Source organism: Mus caroli, unplaced genomic scaffold, assembly GCF_978045245.1.
Source record: "Mus caroli unplaced genomic scaffold, Mus_caroli_1 scaffold_16, whole genome shotgun sequence".
NCBI classification, from domain to species: domain Eukaryota; kingdom Metazoa; phylum Chordata; class Mammalia; order Rodentia; family Muridae; genus Mus; species Mus caroli.
The window spans coordinates 64691930-64708629 of record NW_028227271.1 but is presented as its reverse complement, the minus strand read 5'-3'; the positions used below and the strand labels follow the sequence as shown (position 1 = coordinate 64708629).

At 42.6% G+C, this 16700-nt stretch overlaps 1 protein-coding gene across 2 annotated transcripts in view; it reads right to left on the bottom strand.

Annotated features, from left to right (window-relative positions):
• Positions 1–16700, bottom strand: part of Dpys (dihydropyrimidinase) — a 71167-nt gene that overhangs the window by 31962 nt on the left and 22505 nt on the right. For both annotated transcript variants that reach the window (XM_021184350.3, XM_021184351.3), the window contains exons 5-7: positions 12911–13067; positions 11786–11927; positions 9039–9181 (exon numbers count right to left, since the gene is read on the bottom strand). In XM_021184350.3, coding sequence (XP_021040009.1) covers positions 9039–9181; positions 11786–11927; positions 12911–13067 — 442 coding nt within the window. The remainder of the gene's footprint in view (positions 1–9038; positions 9182–11785; positions 11928–12910; positions 13068–16700) is intronic.

Here is a 16700-nt window from a genome sequence, read left to right as displayed (position 1 = left end):
GATGCTCCTCAGCTGTGCAGACCCACCTGTGGTTCCCAACACCATGCTGCATCATGACAACGCAGCAAGGACATCATGGTGTAACCATCTTGTTTCTACGTAGGCACCTGCACAAGCCCTGAGTGCACGCTGCTCTTCTCTACCACATGAACTGGGACAACTGAGCTTTGGGGCCTGGGAGAACAGTTCTTGACAGAGTCTGTCATCACTGGTGTGAAAAGCTAATCTTTATGCTGACCAGCTTTTCAAAACAATCACAGACTCTGTGTGTTTGTGTGTGTGTGTGTGTGTGTTTGTGTGTGTGTGTGGTATGTGTGTGGTGTGTATGTGTGGTATGTGTGTGTGTGGTGTGTGTATGCTTGTGTGAGTACTTGTGTGTATGTGCTTGTGTGTGTGTGCTTATGTGTGTGGTGTATGTGTGTGTGTGCTTGTGTGTGTGCTTGTGTGTGTGGTATGTGTGCTTGTGTGTGTGCTTGTATGTGTGCTGTGTGTGTGCTTGTGTGTGTGTGTGTGCTTATGTGTGTGGTATATGTGGTGTGTGTGTGTGTGGTATGTGTATGCTTGTGTGTCTGCTTGTCTGTGTTTGGTGTGTGTGTGCTTGTGTGTGTGGTGTGTGTGTGCTTGTGTGTGTATTTAGGTGTGCTTATGTATGTGCTTGTGCATGTGTGTGTGTGGTGTGTGTGCACTCTCGTGTGCATGCATATACCTCTTTGGAGGAAGAAGAGAAGAATTACGGTTCAGAAATTGGATAACACACAATGAGTTATCTAGTTATCTGCAAGGAAAATGCCAAGAAGTCTCTTTGAAGCTATCCCTGATGATATGACACTCTGTCCACACCCTGTTTCTTCACTGTTTGGTTCATGATGCTTTTTACTCCCTATTGCTCCATGCCCCTTAGAGAACCATCCCTCTCCTGCTCAATTTCATACAAAGGTTCCTAGGCAGAAGCCAGGGGCACATTGATAATCTCCAAGTCATTACTCTTCACTGAATACAAAGTTAAATTCGTTTATCTCTATCTAAACTGAGAAAAGGACGGAAATTAAGCAGGAGAGGCAGCACAATGCCTTCCAAAATGGTGTATGCAATGTCAAAGCTTGCTGTAATTGAGTTTAAAAAAAAATAAACCCCAAATAACTGGAAACAAAAATATGCCTCCTCTGCAGAATACAGACCGGCCAGAAGTCTTCATCAAATGTTTCAGTGCACACAGTAGTCAGCTGTGCTGGTGTGCTAGAGATGCTGTGAGATGCCCTGTAGCTCATAAATACAGAAAAGGGACAGTTTCCATAGTAACTAAGTGCTCTTTAATGAATACCAAAGAACCAGAGCTCAAAGGAGAGCCTTAAATTGCCAGACCACGAGTTGCTGCTGCTCCTGCAGACCTGCAGGCAGCTCACATTCCCCTTTCTCTGATCAGAGTTTTAACAGGTTGGCCATTTTGACTGATCTCTGTTTCAACCATATGACACCTTAAAATTCTGTTTCAATATCACATGAAACCCACACTCTTGATTTCTTCCCTATAAGCTAAGTACCAGAATATTCTACCCCCAAAAAAGGCCAAACAACTAGCTAAAGGGCTATGTCCTTAGCTCTAAAGCTTTGACCGGAGCAGTGAAGCACAGGGCACACACTTCTGTCACAAGAGATAGACACTGGCTCAATGAGCTGTCAAACTGAATACAGGGGACTCTTCATTTCCAAAGCAGAAAAAAAAGTTGATAATGTTCTCTTTGCACTAAATGCAGCCTTTAAAAAAAACTGCAATGACACAGAAGAGGTATTGCAGTTGATTTTGCAGGGACTTTTTCTTTACAGGCTTCTTATGTCTAAGGTCATCTTCCATCAGGATTTCCTACCCCTCCCCTTATACACCCACTCCCAGTCCTCTCTCTCGATCCATCAGCACACTGACGTCAGTGCCTCACTCTTGGAACCATGCAGCTTCTATAGATTTACAAAACAAGCAACAGAAGGAGAGAAGTGTGGATGCCCGGCTTTTCTTTCTCCTGATCTCCTTTGGTGACATTAATGAAACCCGGTTTTAGGGCAGCAGGTTATGTGGCTAGCACACTGTTTTCTACATGCCGTTAATAACCAACAGGAATAACAAACACGCAGAAACATCTAGGTACCATGTAGCCCCCAGAGTGTTAGCAATCGCTTCCTCTCTCGGGAGGCTGCCTCCTTACATAACCAGCAGATCGGGCAGCCCAGTGCGGGTTGTGGGCGCCCCCTTCAGGATATGGGATTCAATGCACATTGCCGTCTTCTGTAATAACTCATCAAAGCAGGCTATCATTTTTGAGGAATTTTGCAGTAAAACATCTAGTGTCTAATTATATGCTAAAACAGAAATCATATATAACACTGGACTGTAATTAATGTTAAAATCACCATCGTAGGATAAATCCATTTCTTCCCTTGATTAAATAATTCTTTTCCACAAGGCTAACTTTGTGAACATTCAGCTCAGTCTATGACAACACAATTCACGTTGGAGGCCATCTGGCTGCCTTCTCTTCCTTCTCCAGGCAGCCTGGAAGCCTGTTCTCTCACACAACCCTCAGCTTTAACGGCTTTGCTCCGGACTCCTCCCCCGTGCTTGAGTTTACTCTGCCTCTGCTTCAGTTTGACTCTCGGGTACCGATGCTCTGCCCACTCTCATCCCATGTGACGTGACACTACACCTCTCTCTGGCCTCATGCAGGACCGCTCTGCTCTGAACCTCTCAAACAGTATTTTTTTTTTTGAGCCAGGGTTTCTCTGTATAGCCCTGGCTGTCCTGGAACTTACTTTGTAGACCAGGCTGGCCTCGAACTCAGAAATCCTCTTGCCTCTGCCTCCCGAGTGCTGGGATTAAAGTTGTGCCCCACCATGCCCGGCTTCATTTTTTTAAATTTTTTATTAGATATTTTCTTCATTTATATTTCAAATGCTATCCCAAAAGTCCCCTATACCCCCCTGCCCTGCTCCCCTACCCACTCACTCCCACTTCTTGGCCCTGGCGTTCCCCTGTACTGGGGCATATAAAGTTTGCAAGACCAAGGGGCCTCTCTTCCCAATGATGGCCAATTAGGCCATCTTCTTCTACATATGCAACTAGAGACACAACAATGAGAGGTACTGGTTAGTTCATATTGTTGTTCCTCCTATAGGGTTTCAGACCCCTTCAGCTCCTTGGGTACTTCCTCTAGCTCCTCCATTGGGGGTCCTGTGTTCCATCCAATAGATGACTATGAGCATCCACTTCTGTATTTGCCAGGCACTGGCGTAGCCTCACAGGAGACAGCTATACCAGGGTCCCTTCAGCAAAATCTTGCTGGCATATGCAATAGTGTCTGGGTTTGGTAGCTGTCAAACGGTATTTTTAACACATCCCTTCTGAGAGTAAACTATCTCATCTTATATTCCCTCTCCTCTTCCTGGACTGATAGTTTCCCAAAGGAAGGACCAGTGCAACCTGGACTCTCAGAACCTGTCTCCAAGATGAAACAGCCCAGAGTGCGTTTGGGAGCACAGGAGAGCAGTTCTCTTCACGCTCCAGCTACTTCTTCTTGAGAAACAGCTCTCAACCTCAAAAGTCAAAGTCTGCTTCAAGAGAACGAAAGGAGTCCAGCAGGGCATCCTTTTTCCCACTTGGAAAATCTCATTTTTACTGATATATCTCTGCATCTTTTCGTTCTGTTAATATTGAAGGATCCTGTACAATAATTAAGAGCAGAGTGAGGGGATGCCCTCCTTGACTTCCTCCGAAGCACAGCTGTCGCTGAAGGCAATCTTCCCAGTGTCCCCCAGCCACTGCCAAATCCCTCCTGCCTCCTGTGCCATGTGGAAGGCCGCTCTCTTCCACTTTGCTCAACCACATTCTCTGACATTCTACTGTGCTGTGCTGAGCTTGACCAAGCTCAAATTCCAAAGTACCATTTCAAACATAGGCCTAGGGCATAGCACCTCACTTCTTAAGTTTGCCTTGTGTGCAGCAACTTCCTCTCCAAAAGTGCCATACAGAAGGAGCAGATGCTGGGGTATAGCTATGCCTGGCAAAGAATGCACCAGCCAGGTACCCAGCACAGCATCAACTGTGTGCCACCACATCTGCCACATTGACTCTTCATGACTAATGCAAAGTGAGGCTTTTGTATTATTTGTTTCTGAAACCTGTGGCTAGGAAGGAGAAAAACCATCAGAAAGAAAAGCACAGTAACAACATTCTCCAAAAGACTTGAATATGATTCCTTAACATTGGCAGAAATGAATGCTGGGTAAGATCTAAGCAAACCTGAATGAAGAATGGGCTCTAGCTACTGATATAGCAATATTAGTTCATTGACTCTGACAGTAGTGGCACTTTATCAGTTGATAATAGTGGGAAAGGGCTGTGGGGACCAAGGGGGTTTTCTCTGCCATCATCAGAACCCTTATTCCTTTTTAAAAAATGCACCTCAACATTATAACCAGGAGTCAGAAAGTAAAGGAAGACTATGCCACGGCACTGTGAGCCGGTGTGCAGAACTCACTAGGATTCAGTGTGCAGGGTAGGAAGAGGTAGGAGGTGATGATGGAGAGCATTCTCCATCTCTAAGGACAGTAGAGAGCTGAGGATGGTGTGTGCAGCCAGGCTAAAAATATTGTAGTGCATCAGAAATGTCCCAGCTAGGTCATCTGCATACATTTTGACTGGGAATAGAGAGTCCAACTGAGTACCTTTCTCATAATAAGCAGGCCAAGAATAGAGAACGCGGGTGTTGGGATCAACCTAAATACTCCTGTTTCTCCTTTTGTATGTGGACTATGCAAAACATTCTTTCTCATTGTTTAAATGTTCATCCAATCCCTTATTCTGCGAAGCCTCCTCTCCAACAACCCCCTCTCTCTTTTCTCCATAGTCTACAAATTTTGCATGTTAGTGCAAAATTTGAATGGTGTATGAGAGAAAAAATTCACACAGAATTTAAAATGTCAAATAAAAGTTCCAAAGAGGACTGGGCCTGGTCATTAGCTTGATAATATTTTTTCTGCCTTCAATGGGATAACAAAAGCAGAGAAAATGGAAAGATCTGTGGGTTTCTGAGAAGCTGTGGGAGTCAGCACAGCAGAATCCCTGTGTACTTGCCTGCCTGCTCAACACAGGGGAAGGAACTGAGCATAACCTGAAGTGCAAATACTCAGCAAAGCCCAACAGCAGCCAAACTAGAAGGATAAGGTTATCATAGCAACGCATCTTAACCGCCCCCCATCCAAACCATGTTTCCTAGCAAGCTCTTTTTAAACTCACTATATATCCAAAGACAGTCTTGAATTTCTGATTCTCCTGCCTCTACCTCCCAAATTCTGAAATTACAGGTATGGGACATTGCATCTAGTATAGGCAGCAACGTTGTATCTAGTGTATGCAGCAACATTGTATCTAGTGTATGCAGTGCTGTGGTTTGAACATGGGGCTTCCTACAAAAAGCAAAGGCTATCAACAGGATTAGTTTAGCTTATAAAATATGTCCACATAAGTTGCTTCATGGTAATCTTGTGGTAGACATAGGAATGATCACTTTGTTATAAAAGAGGAGTCAGTATACAACGACCTAATTTCCTTTATTCTTTATGTTGTGTGCATGGTACCAGGGACTGAGCACAAAACTTCAACAAGTCCAACAAGCTCTCTGCCTCTAAGCTCTGCAGAGACTAAGTGGCCTTTGGTAGAGCCCAGGTCAGAACCTAGTACCAGTCACTCAGGCCTGTGTTGCATTCCATTGCTTCGGGCACTGGGGTATTCATGATAAGCAGACCTGGACTGAAAGCAGGGGAGTGATCAGGAGGACTTGGTAGTGCTAACACATATGTGTCATAGTAACGAAGACTTAGCTCTCACAAGGCTGAATACATATATTCACCAAAAACAACTTTAAATATTTAACTTTTTTAGTCATTATTATATAAAGAACGGTTGTTATGTAAAAGATAGGTGAAAAACAAATAAAAGAGATGAACAACTGAATAAATGCCTAACATGATGAATAAGATGCCTATGGAGAACAGAAGCATGAGTTTGACCTTAAGTCAGTTATTCTTGGACTAAACTGGAGGAAACTTAAGTAATATATAGATCACTTAAAAACTTAACTACACATCTGGACCATTATGCACCATTCTGAAGCAAGTGATGAGGACAGGAGGGACAAAACAATGTTACAGAGATTAGTAACTGGAGCTTGTGAGAAAGTGATCTAAATTTGTATAGCCTCGGGCATGACTCAGGGAGACATAATCACAACCTATAAATACCCTCCGAGCAGCAGAGGGTGGGGAAAGAAGTGAGTGAATTATTCACAGCCTTGCATTCCGGTCATTTCTCTTTGTCCAGTTGTCTGAGAAAGACAACGCTTTGTTCCTGAGCTGGTGTGATTCCCAGAACTCAAACCAGCCAAGGACTCTCACCATGGGTCCTGCTCAGACACCCAGGTGGAAGGTTAAAAAGCAGAGCCCAGCAACTCAAATCCACTCAATAGTGTTTTTTAGAGGTGCCTCGTCTCATAATGCTCTGTCTGAGTATACTCTTCCTTCCTTCCTTTCTTCCTTCCATCCATCTTTCCTTCTGTCTTTCATTTCTTCTGTTCTTCCTTCCTTGCTCCCTCCCCCTTACAGGTCTTTTACATATATCATATTTGCATATATTGTATTTTGTGTGTATGTCTCTGTATCTGTATGTGTTTCTTGTGCTTTTTTTTTTTTTTTTTGGTTTTTCGAGACAGGATTTCTCTCTGTAGCCCTGGCTGTCCTGGAACTCACTCTGTAGACCAGGCTGGCCTCGAACTCAGAAATCCGCCTGCCTCTGCCTCTCCCTAGTGCTGGGATTAAAGGCGTGCGCCACCATGCCCGGCTTCTTGTGCTTTTTTTAAAGCTCTTTTTCTTCTGCTAGTTTGTTTTCTCCTTCCTATTCCAGCTTCTTTGCTTTTATTTTATCTTATGTTAGTTTATTGCCATTATTTAGATAGCTGTAGCCTAATGAAAGAGTGAAAGAAAGGCTATAGATCTGAATGGGTGGAGAATCGGGAGGGGGAGGCATCTGGAAAGAGCTAGGGAAGATGAAACCATAGTTAGAATATATATGGCAAAATCTACTTTCAATTAAAAAGTGAAATGAGTTGCAAAAACTAGTAAATAAATAATTGAAGGAGAGGAGGAGGAGGAGGAGCAGGAGGAGGAGGAGGAGGAGGAGGGACCATGGAACCAGTCTCCCAGGGCTCTCCCTGGGGTTAGAACTAGACTGGAGAGTTCCATAGTTCAAAAGAGTTTTTTATTTTCTTTCCACTTTGATACAGGAAAGCATAGAATAGAATTAAACTCCCCACCCCAATGGGATAAGAATAGAACAGGAAAAATGAAGTATAATTCTTACACATTTTGTTCATAGTTACAGTTTTCTCATTACTTTAGATTTAGCTTTCTTGGTCTTACCTGATGAACACCATCTTAGATATAAAGTACTTTCTGCCCCACTGACTTGCACACAGTGTTACTAATTATTATTCCCATGACTCAAACAGAAGGCTTCACAAGTTACAGCTTTTCACATATTCCTTCCAGGAGAGAGGAACTTTGAGAATTTCTGGGTTTTCTAATTAAACCCTGTAATCTTCATAAGCCACAAGATATTTGAAAAGATATACCTGGTTCCAGCCTTGGAGCAATGGCTTAAATTACTTGCATTGCACCAAGAGGACTATTGTACAGTGGTAGAGCCTGCAGAGTGGAACTTACAGAGTGGAGCACAGATCATCTGGAGTCTGTAAAGCCAAGCAATTGTTCTGCATTATACTTCCTAGACTAGTAGAAAGTCTGTCTACATTAGCTTTATCGGGCATCAATTCTTTAAACATAACTTTCTCTCTCAATATAAGGACAAAGGCCTTGGGTTGTGACTGGCTGCGATCCCAGGATGTCTCCTGACTTGAGGCTCTCACACAGCTTTTTACTGCTTGGCATGAATTTTACAGCAGCAATGAGGTGATGCACTGGAGTGCTGGCCAAAGGCCACCTGCCATGACCATGGCCTGCCAATCCCACGAACTGATCCCTAGTGAGTGTCCTGAGGAAAGTGCCAACCACAAAAAGACCATCTGGGGCCTGTTTCTAGGCTCTCGGCCATAGGCACATCCTTCATGTTCCAAATTCCAAAATGGCCATCTTTTTCCCAGAGGGTGGCCCAAGGGCACTTCTGTATCTGTGTAACAATATCACTTCCTAGAAACTATGCACTTTTGCTAACTACAATAGAAACAAACATACTGGACCTTGAATAAATCCCATATAGTGAAGGCAGAAGGACCATCAAATTTCCATGTACACACACTGTGCACACAACATGTTTGTGTGCAGAATTTCCTCCTTAGCAGTGTTGACCCCAAGGACATGAGCAAATAAGCACTGCTGGGGGCACAGCCTATAAGAAGAATCTAGCAGAAATTCAACATCCATCAATGCTCTTTTGAATTGGTGGAGTTTGCCAGACCCACAATATTAACAGAGAATTATGGACATTGAGAAGAAAGGGCTTAAGCCTACAGGAACAGCAGGCTGAGGCTGAGTTCATCTGGAAAGTTTGGCTAACTAAAAGTGATGTCTTTTGTGCTGGAATCTTTTTTATCTAAAAGCTTTTAAAAGGCTGTAATTATTTTGAGTTTCCAATTCAGTTCTTTTTCAAATTAAGCCTTTTCTTTTCTTCAGGGCTCTGCACTTTCCCCCCATGTGAATTCGGGCCTTTGCCAGGCACAGGGATAGCAAACTCATATTGGTTTTCTATACATATCCATTCCCAGCGAGTTCTAAACAACGTTGGCATCCTCTGTGCCAAGAAAAACAAAGAAACATTTGTCCATCCACACCTTTATCTTCTGCACAGGCTTAGAATTCCTGAGCACAGAGAAGGAAATTACCTAGCACACATGCTGGGAAAGGCCTAGGTGAGATTGCTTTGCAACTTAAATGCTTTTCTTCAAGGGTAAAACCTGGTGACACAAAAATCTCAGACTTACCTTGTTGCTTCTGGGTCCCAGATCACAATGTCAGCATCTGAGCCTACAGCTATTCTTCCTTTTTTCGGATAAAGATTAAAGATTTTGGCTGCGTTTGTGCTGGTAACTGCCACAAATCTGTTTTCATCCATTTTACCACTGTGCTGTAAAACAATTCAAAGAAGATGCATTTGTTATGATGATCAAACACTAACCCCTCTCTGAGGATAAAAGTGAAGGATGTACAGCTATTAATCCAAACAGAACTGTACCTCATAGCCGGGCAGTGGTGGCACATGCCTTTAATCCCAGCACTTGGGAGGCAGAGGCAGGCGGATTTCTGAGTTTGAGGCCAGCCTGGTCTACAGAGTGAGTCCCAGGACAGTCAGGGCTACACAGAGAAACCCTGTCTCAAAAAAACCACACACAAAAAAGAGAACTGTACCTCATTCCCTACATCAAGGAACTACATCTGTGCATGCGAGGTATAAGCCAGCCTCAGCACCACTGACAAGGATGAGGGTGTACAGAAGCCTGAAGGTCGCTTTCCAAAACTCCTATCAGAGTAAAAGACAACCCTACTATTTCTTTCCCATCTGTCCTCAAATCATCCAAGATTACTACACACGATAGCTACAAGCTGATAATGGCATTTTCCATTCCCCTTTAAAGTTCTCACTGCCATAACAATATTTATTATCTACTTCATGTATTGCAGACTTATTCTCAACTCTGTGAGATGATCATGTGGATATTAGGTAAAACACTACTTAGTCGAAATAAGATGGTTATGATGCTTTTAAATGATGTGGCAGTGCCTTTACAAGATAAAAGATAAACACAAGAAGCACAATTTTATATAATTTAAATTTATGTGAAGCAAAAAATCATGGAAAGTCTGCTTAAACAATTTTTAACATAGAATCCTTATAGGGCTTATATATGTATATGGCAAGACTGCCTTTAAAGATTTATTATTTCTAGTTGTCCCAGAAGTAAATCATCTTACTGTTTCAGAAAATTATACAGCTTCATGCATGTTATTGGAAAATACTCAATTACTTTTTTAATTAATTCATTTTCTACACTCCATATTCCATTCCCGCCCCCCATTCACCCTCTGACTGCTCACATCCCACACCTCCTCCCCACCCCATCCCATCTCCAACTGGATGAATACTCAATTATTTTCAAGACCATATTTAAAGATGTATATAAATATAGTGGGAACTAGAATAGATTATGAAAATCTATTTACTGTAATAGCACAAGTGTAAGGAGGAAATTTGCATTATAATTTAGAATATTTAATCAAGGAGAAGGAGAGGGAGAATCATGAGAGATGGTTAGTTTAGAGTGGAGAGGAGAGGTCAGACGGAAGATCAGCAGAAGCTAGAACTGGAGAGATGTTTTGAAGACCCTTGTATGAAACTGATTGCTTAAACACTCCTGGTAATAGACAGCGCTAATGTATTTTTGAGAAGGAGTTAATGTGCGCAGAGCTTCACTTACAGAGCAGGATGGAACAGTGGAGCAAGTGATCCCTGAAAATAGGGAAATCTGCCTTGAGACTCTGGGAATGGTTGGAACAAAATTGGAGCCTCCAATTTACAGTAGTCATGAATATGGAAACAAGGAGGCATTCTGAAAAATAAAATCAATAGGACTCAGTACATAATGGATGTGCTGGCTTCTTGACACAAGCTACAGTTATCTGAAAGGAGAGAACCTCAATTGAGAAAATGCCTCCACCAGATCGGAATGTAGGGCATTTTCTTAATCAGTGATTGATGGTGGAAGAGCCCAGCCCAAGTTGGGTGATTCCATCAGGTCCTGGATTCTGTAAGAAATCAGGCTGAACAAGCCCTCATGAGCACACCAGGGAGCAATGCCACTTAGAGCATCTGCATCAGCTCCAGCCTCCAGGTTCCTGCCCTGTTTGAGTCCCTGTCCAGACTTCCTTCAATGATGAACTAGGATGTGGAAGTGTAAGCCAGAAAGGCCCTTTTCTTCCCTAACTTGCTTTTGGTCATCATGTTTAATCACAGCAATTGAAACTCCAAGAAGAACAATGAGAGTTAGAAATGGCACTGGATGTAGGAGAAACAATCAAGGAGAATTCTCAAGTGTGAAATATGGTAAATGTATCACCTAAGAGAGGGATCTTTGAAAAACATGACAGGGAGAATCTTGGGTCTACCTAGTCTTGCTGTAGATCTTTGTACAGTGGCACCTGGATAGCTGCGTTCCCACCTGACTTCTGCCTATGGGATTTTGCTCCATCCTTAGGAAGAAACTTTTTTTTCTCATTTATTATTAGTTTAAAAATCACTTTGCCCACAGATTTCATTATCTATGTAACTTTGACAGCAAATTTAATATCATTCATATATTTTCCTATCAGTTCAAATATTTACATTAATGACACATGAAGAATAAGCCTATCTGGATCCAGTCTAAACTGGTCCCTGATGTCGCTGCACAAAAGACAGAACACTTCTTCTGAGATGAGCTGTGTAGAAAAACCAATTGCTTGTTTGCTGATAATGCCCTGAAGGAGCATGGGGTGGAGTTTATGGTGACTGCGGTGATTCCCAGTTTGTGTGTGTGTGTTTGTGTGTGTGTGTTTGTGTGTGTGTGCACATGAGAGAGAGACAGACAGAGACAGAGACAGAGACAGAGACAGAGACAGAGACAGAGACAGAGACAGAGAGATCTCCAAATAACCTAACCCCGAGTGAACCCAGACTCGTTCCCATGAAACTCACCACACCCTTTTCCCATATCACTGACATCCTGTCCTCGACGCCATTCACCCCATTGGGAATCTTAGTGAAGTCATCCTTCCCTAGAGCTTTTTGGCAGGTGTTAAAAGTGCAGTTGTCACTCCCTGTTGTGGTCAAATCGCCACTGTGGAGAATGAACAAGAAAGAAAGGCAGTGATGAGGTGAGAAGAAAACACACAGGGCAGGATACCCTTGGTGTTTCTTAGCCTCCTGTCTCCTCCATGGGATGCCAAGCAGTGGGAGGGGTGTGAGTAGAATTTCTAGGTACACAATTCACCTCTCTTCAGTATATCTTTAGAAGCAATTTTTGAAAACTCACTCGTAAGTGTTATGGTGCAGAATCCTTCACAAGTCTGGCTTTTACTGTTTCTCAATTCCCTAACCTAATAGGAAGAAGCTGGCTAGTTTGAGGAAGAAATGATCTGTGAGATGATAGGGTGCCTACTAGACTCTGCACCAAGACTTGTGAGCCCATGGCTTTGAGCTTGTCCTAGCTAGAAACTGATAGTTGTATGGCCCTGGCAATACAAACAGCAGGCTCACTAGGAGCATGTCGGTAGATATTTCGTGTGAGTAGAATACCCCAGAGATATCCTCATGGCGACCTATGACAATGGAGATAGGTCCTCCAGAGCAGTAAGTGACCAATGTCCATATTGTCATGAACACTGATGTAAGACTGGCTGAGAACAGCTCTGTCACCAAGAATAAAAGTCCCAATTTGGCTGATAAATAATCTCTGGGACATAGAAGTGTGAAGGAAGGGGGAAGTTAAAGGAAAGGGGACAAGGTAGTTCTTGTCCAGTCTACTGTGAAATGTTCCCTATCAATTGAAATCTGGGGACATGTGGCCAAGGCATGCTAAAATGTTCAGAATGAAGAGAAAGGGAAATCACCTATGCAACAAACTAGTCCCTAGACCATATTAGCTTAAACATTCTAAGTCCAGTGTATTCTGCTTCTCCTATACCATGGCTCAAACAGAGCAGAAGACCAGAAGGACTTTGGATCTACAGATTTAGGACAAGCTTTCCTCCATTCAAAGATAAGACTGATAAAGAATTATCTCCCATCCAAATACTTTACAGTCATCTGAAAAACTATTACTTAGCCAACAGATTCATGAGAAAGCCAGGTGTTAAAGGATCGGGTCTCAGTGGGGGACCCATGACATGGTGGGCTGCATGGCTCCATTCTTCACTCCAGTACTGTCTGCCATCAGTGCCGAGACCTGCTGCAATTGGTTCTCCATAGACCACATTTCCTGGAAGGTTCAAAGGCAGGATTAAGAAAACCATCTGACAAACACACAGAGTCTTCTCTGTCTCAGGAGAGGGTGATACCATAACTTAAAAGAATCCCACCCCACACCTCACTTTTGTGAACCAGACAATGGCTGATAATTACCGAGCATTTAGTGTATTCAGGTCATTTGCATTGTAAGGCATAGATCATTCTCCCAGCTATGGGATTTGTTTGGGTCAATTAGATTGAATGCAAATGGCATGCTCTCCTTCCAAGTGAGGTTATTAAAACCATCTTGGATTATTCTCCACTGTTACTGAAGCAAAACCCAGAGGATGCTGGGGGTTACATTTGTAATTCAATCTTAAAATCCTATTGGGTAAATGCTATCACTCTTTTAATTAAAAGATAAAGCTACAGGATTACGTAATTTCTCTACAGATACTTTATACACATTTTGTATTTGTAGACTGAAGGAGGTAGGATTTGAACCCAGGAATTTTGAGTCAGTGGTCTCAATTTTTACGCCATCTAGCCAGATGATAAACTACTGTTAATACTGCCATATGGACTCCAACCATGGTACATCTTTGCTGTTGATTGATTGATAACCTTTTCACACTCTCAAAAAGAACTTTCTGAGAAGACTTATATTCAATAAAAGAACACTCAGATAATAAAATTGTAGCCTGAAATGCACACTTAAAAATCATGCAAATGAGGACATCCAAAGCATGCGATGTTGGAAAACTTAATAGTGCACAGTGAATTTGAATTTAAAATCAGGCTCCTATCTGATTAGCATTTGTCAGAATAATAGATACACTGGCATCAACCTCATCACATGCAAGCAATCAAAAGAGAGAGGAGGAGGGAGAGAGACAGGGGGAGAGAGACAGGGAGAGAGAGACAGGGAGAGAGAGAGAGAGAGAGAATGGTGAGGAGATTCTAGCATGCCAAATGAGCTCACTTTAGTTGACCAGATGCTGAATTTTAGTTACGATGCAGATACATAACTGAAATTAACTTATTTCCTTAGAGAGTACATGCAGTGGATGGCCACCAGCTGCCACCGTCCTCAAAATGGAAATGGAGCACCCTATTATCTCACAAATTATCCTTCCTCCAAACCAGCCTCTTCCTCCAGCTAGCCTAGGAAATGGAGGAACAGTTAAAGCCAGGCTTGCTGAAGCCTAGGAGCTTGACTTGAGTGCCACGTATGCAAGAAAGGGGTCCCTCAGGACCCAGCCACTGCGGATCTGCTACGATTCCATGATATACTCAATGCCACACCACCCCAGGTCCTTACTGGCTTATTCCTAGAAAAGAGAAGCAACTTTAGTATCTCTCTGTAGCAGGCAGGATAAACATGGGTCATGTGTAGTGAGCTAAGAGGTAGCAGTCTCTACCTGGAGGGAGTAAGACAGGCGCGGTCTCCATTTGCAGCTCCAAAGAGAAATTTGCTGTTTCAAGAGCGCATCTCCCAGTTGCTTGGGCAACGAGACTCTGACTTGATTTGCAGTCGCTCCATGAGATGCCAACTCAGGATTTTCCTTGGTGCTTCATCACCAAGGAAAGGTCCTGTCACATGTTCTGTTCAGTCACTTGGCACATCGAAATGATATGGGAATGCAGTTTCCAGATTTCTACCATCTTAATAGCTCTCAGGAAAAATTAAATGTCAACATCTACCAGAGTCTGCCAGGGCTGCTTCAAACTTGGATGACAGGTAATTTCCTTAGAAGGCCTTAGCCCCTTTCAAATGTGACAAGCTACCTTTTTAGCATGCACAAGCTCTTCATTAAGGAGTGTATTTTCAACTTTATTCTCATTACATATTTGTGAATATAAAAATTAAAAATAAGCCGGGCATGGTGGTGCATGCCTTTAATCCCAGCACTCAGGAGGCAGAGGCAGGCGGATTTCTGAGTTCAAGGCCAGCCTGGTCTACAAAGTGAGTTCCAGGACAGCCAGGGCTATACAGAGAAAACCTGTCTCGAAAAGCCAAAGATAAATAAATAAATAAATTAATTAATTAATTAAAAATAAAAATTCCTAATGGCTCATTGCTCCCTTCCACAACTTTTAAAAGAGCAAACCTTATGCAAAAAGTGTAAAGAAGGAAAATAGAGTCCAGGAGTCCATAAGCTGAAGTATGAAACCACAAAACTTCAACCTAATTGCACATCTAAAAATACGGCAAGTGCGATCAAGACCACAGGTATGGACTGTAGAACTTTCGTATCTCTTCACTTGATGTCACAGCAACACCTCACGATGCTTTGACAAAGAAGAAATTGATGCTCAATGAAAGGAACTGATCTGCCACACATGGGCAGTGACGTAACCAGACTTAAAGCCGTCCTCCTCTGATATAGGACCATACACACACTGTTACAAGAAAAGCAACACTTTCATTCTCTGGGGAAGAGCATACATTCCTAAACATTTTCAGTCAAGCACAAGCTATCTTTGGTGTGACCAAGTGATAACCCACTTTCCCTTCCTGGTTTCCTTTGCTCTGCACTGCAGGTGGCTGTGAACAGCATTTGTGTCTGGCTTCCATCTGGTCCTCTTCTAATTGTGTTTGCATCCTCGTGGTTCTAATAACTCTTGTGTCTTTATCGCCTGTTTCTTCCCTAGCACCTTTTGTTAGGTTGTTCCCTCTCTATCCACATTTACTCTCCATTGTCTTTCTCTATCCTTGGACATGGGACCAAATGCAAAGACTCTATCATCCTGTTGCAATCTCCCACTTAATGGCATTTATATCTCTGAAAGATCCTAAAGATCTCTGAGTTATGAGGCATTTTGAATGCGTAGGACTCTCTCGATCACCAGACAGCCTTATTAGTGGGAAGTGACAGAGTGGGCGCTCTTGTGTGGAGCCTTGCATCCTGAGAGCTATGAGTGAAAGTTGTAAGGGGAGGAGAATGAACTGCAGGTGTCAGGGAAGACACTTGAACTACAGCTTGAAGATAGCTATGCTTTTCAAAATAACTTTCCTAGTAAATAACAGGGTGAAGCTCTGCTGAGCTACACTGATTCAAAATATTATTTTTTCAAAAGAAGACACCATTTGAGAAGAAAATTAAACAGAGACAGGATGGTAGTAAATGCAGGCTTGAGTTCAAATCCTGATGTTGTATATCTGTGCTTTGCATATGATGAATCAATGTTCTTTGTCTTAGTTTTCTTATCTAGGAAATTGGATTGCAATATGATTCTAGTATGGTTAAAAAACAAATGAACCATCCCCATAATACAAACAAACAAAAAATAAATAAAACCAACAACCATGATGGATACAAAAGTACATAGCGTGCCCTGGAAGCCTGGGGTCTCTTCATGTTTATAAATTGACCATGGAATAAGTCACTTTTCTATCTCTGTGATTAAAACACCATGACTGAGGAAACTCTTAGAAGAAAGCATTTATTTGGGCTTACAGTGGGAAAGGATTAGAGTCCATGATGGAGGAGGAAAGGCATGACAACAGGAACAGCTCACATCTTGAACCACAGGCAGGAAGGAGAGAGTCCATTGGGCACAGCAATGATCATTTGAAACTTCAGAACCTACCTCTAGTGCATGCCTTCTCCAACAAGACCACACTTTCTGATCCTTCCCAAAGAGTTCTACCAACTGGGGC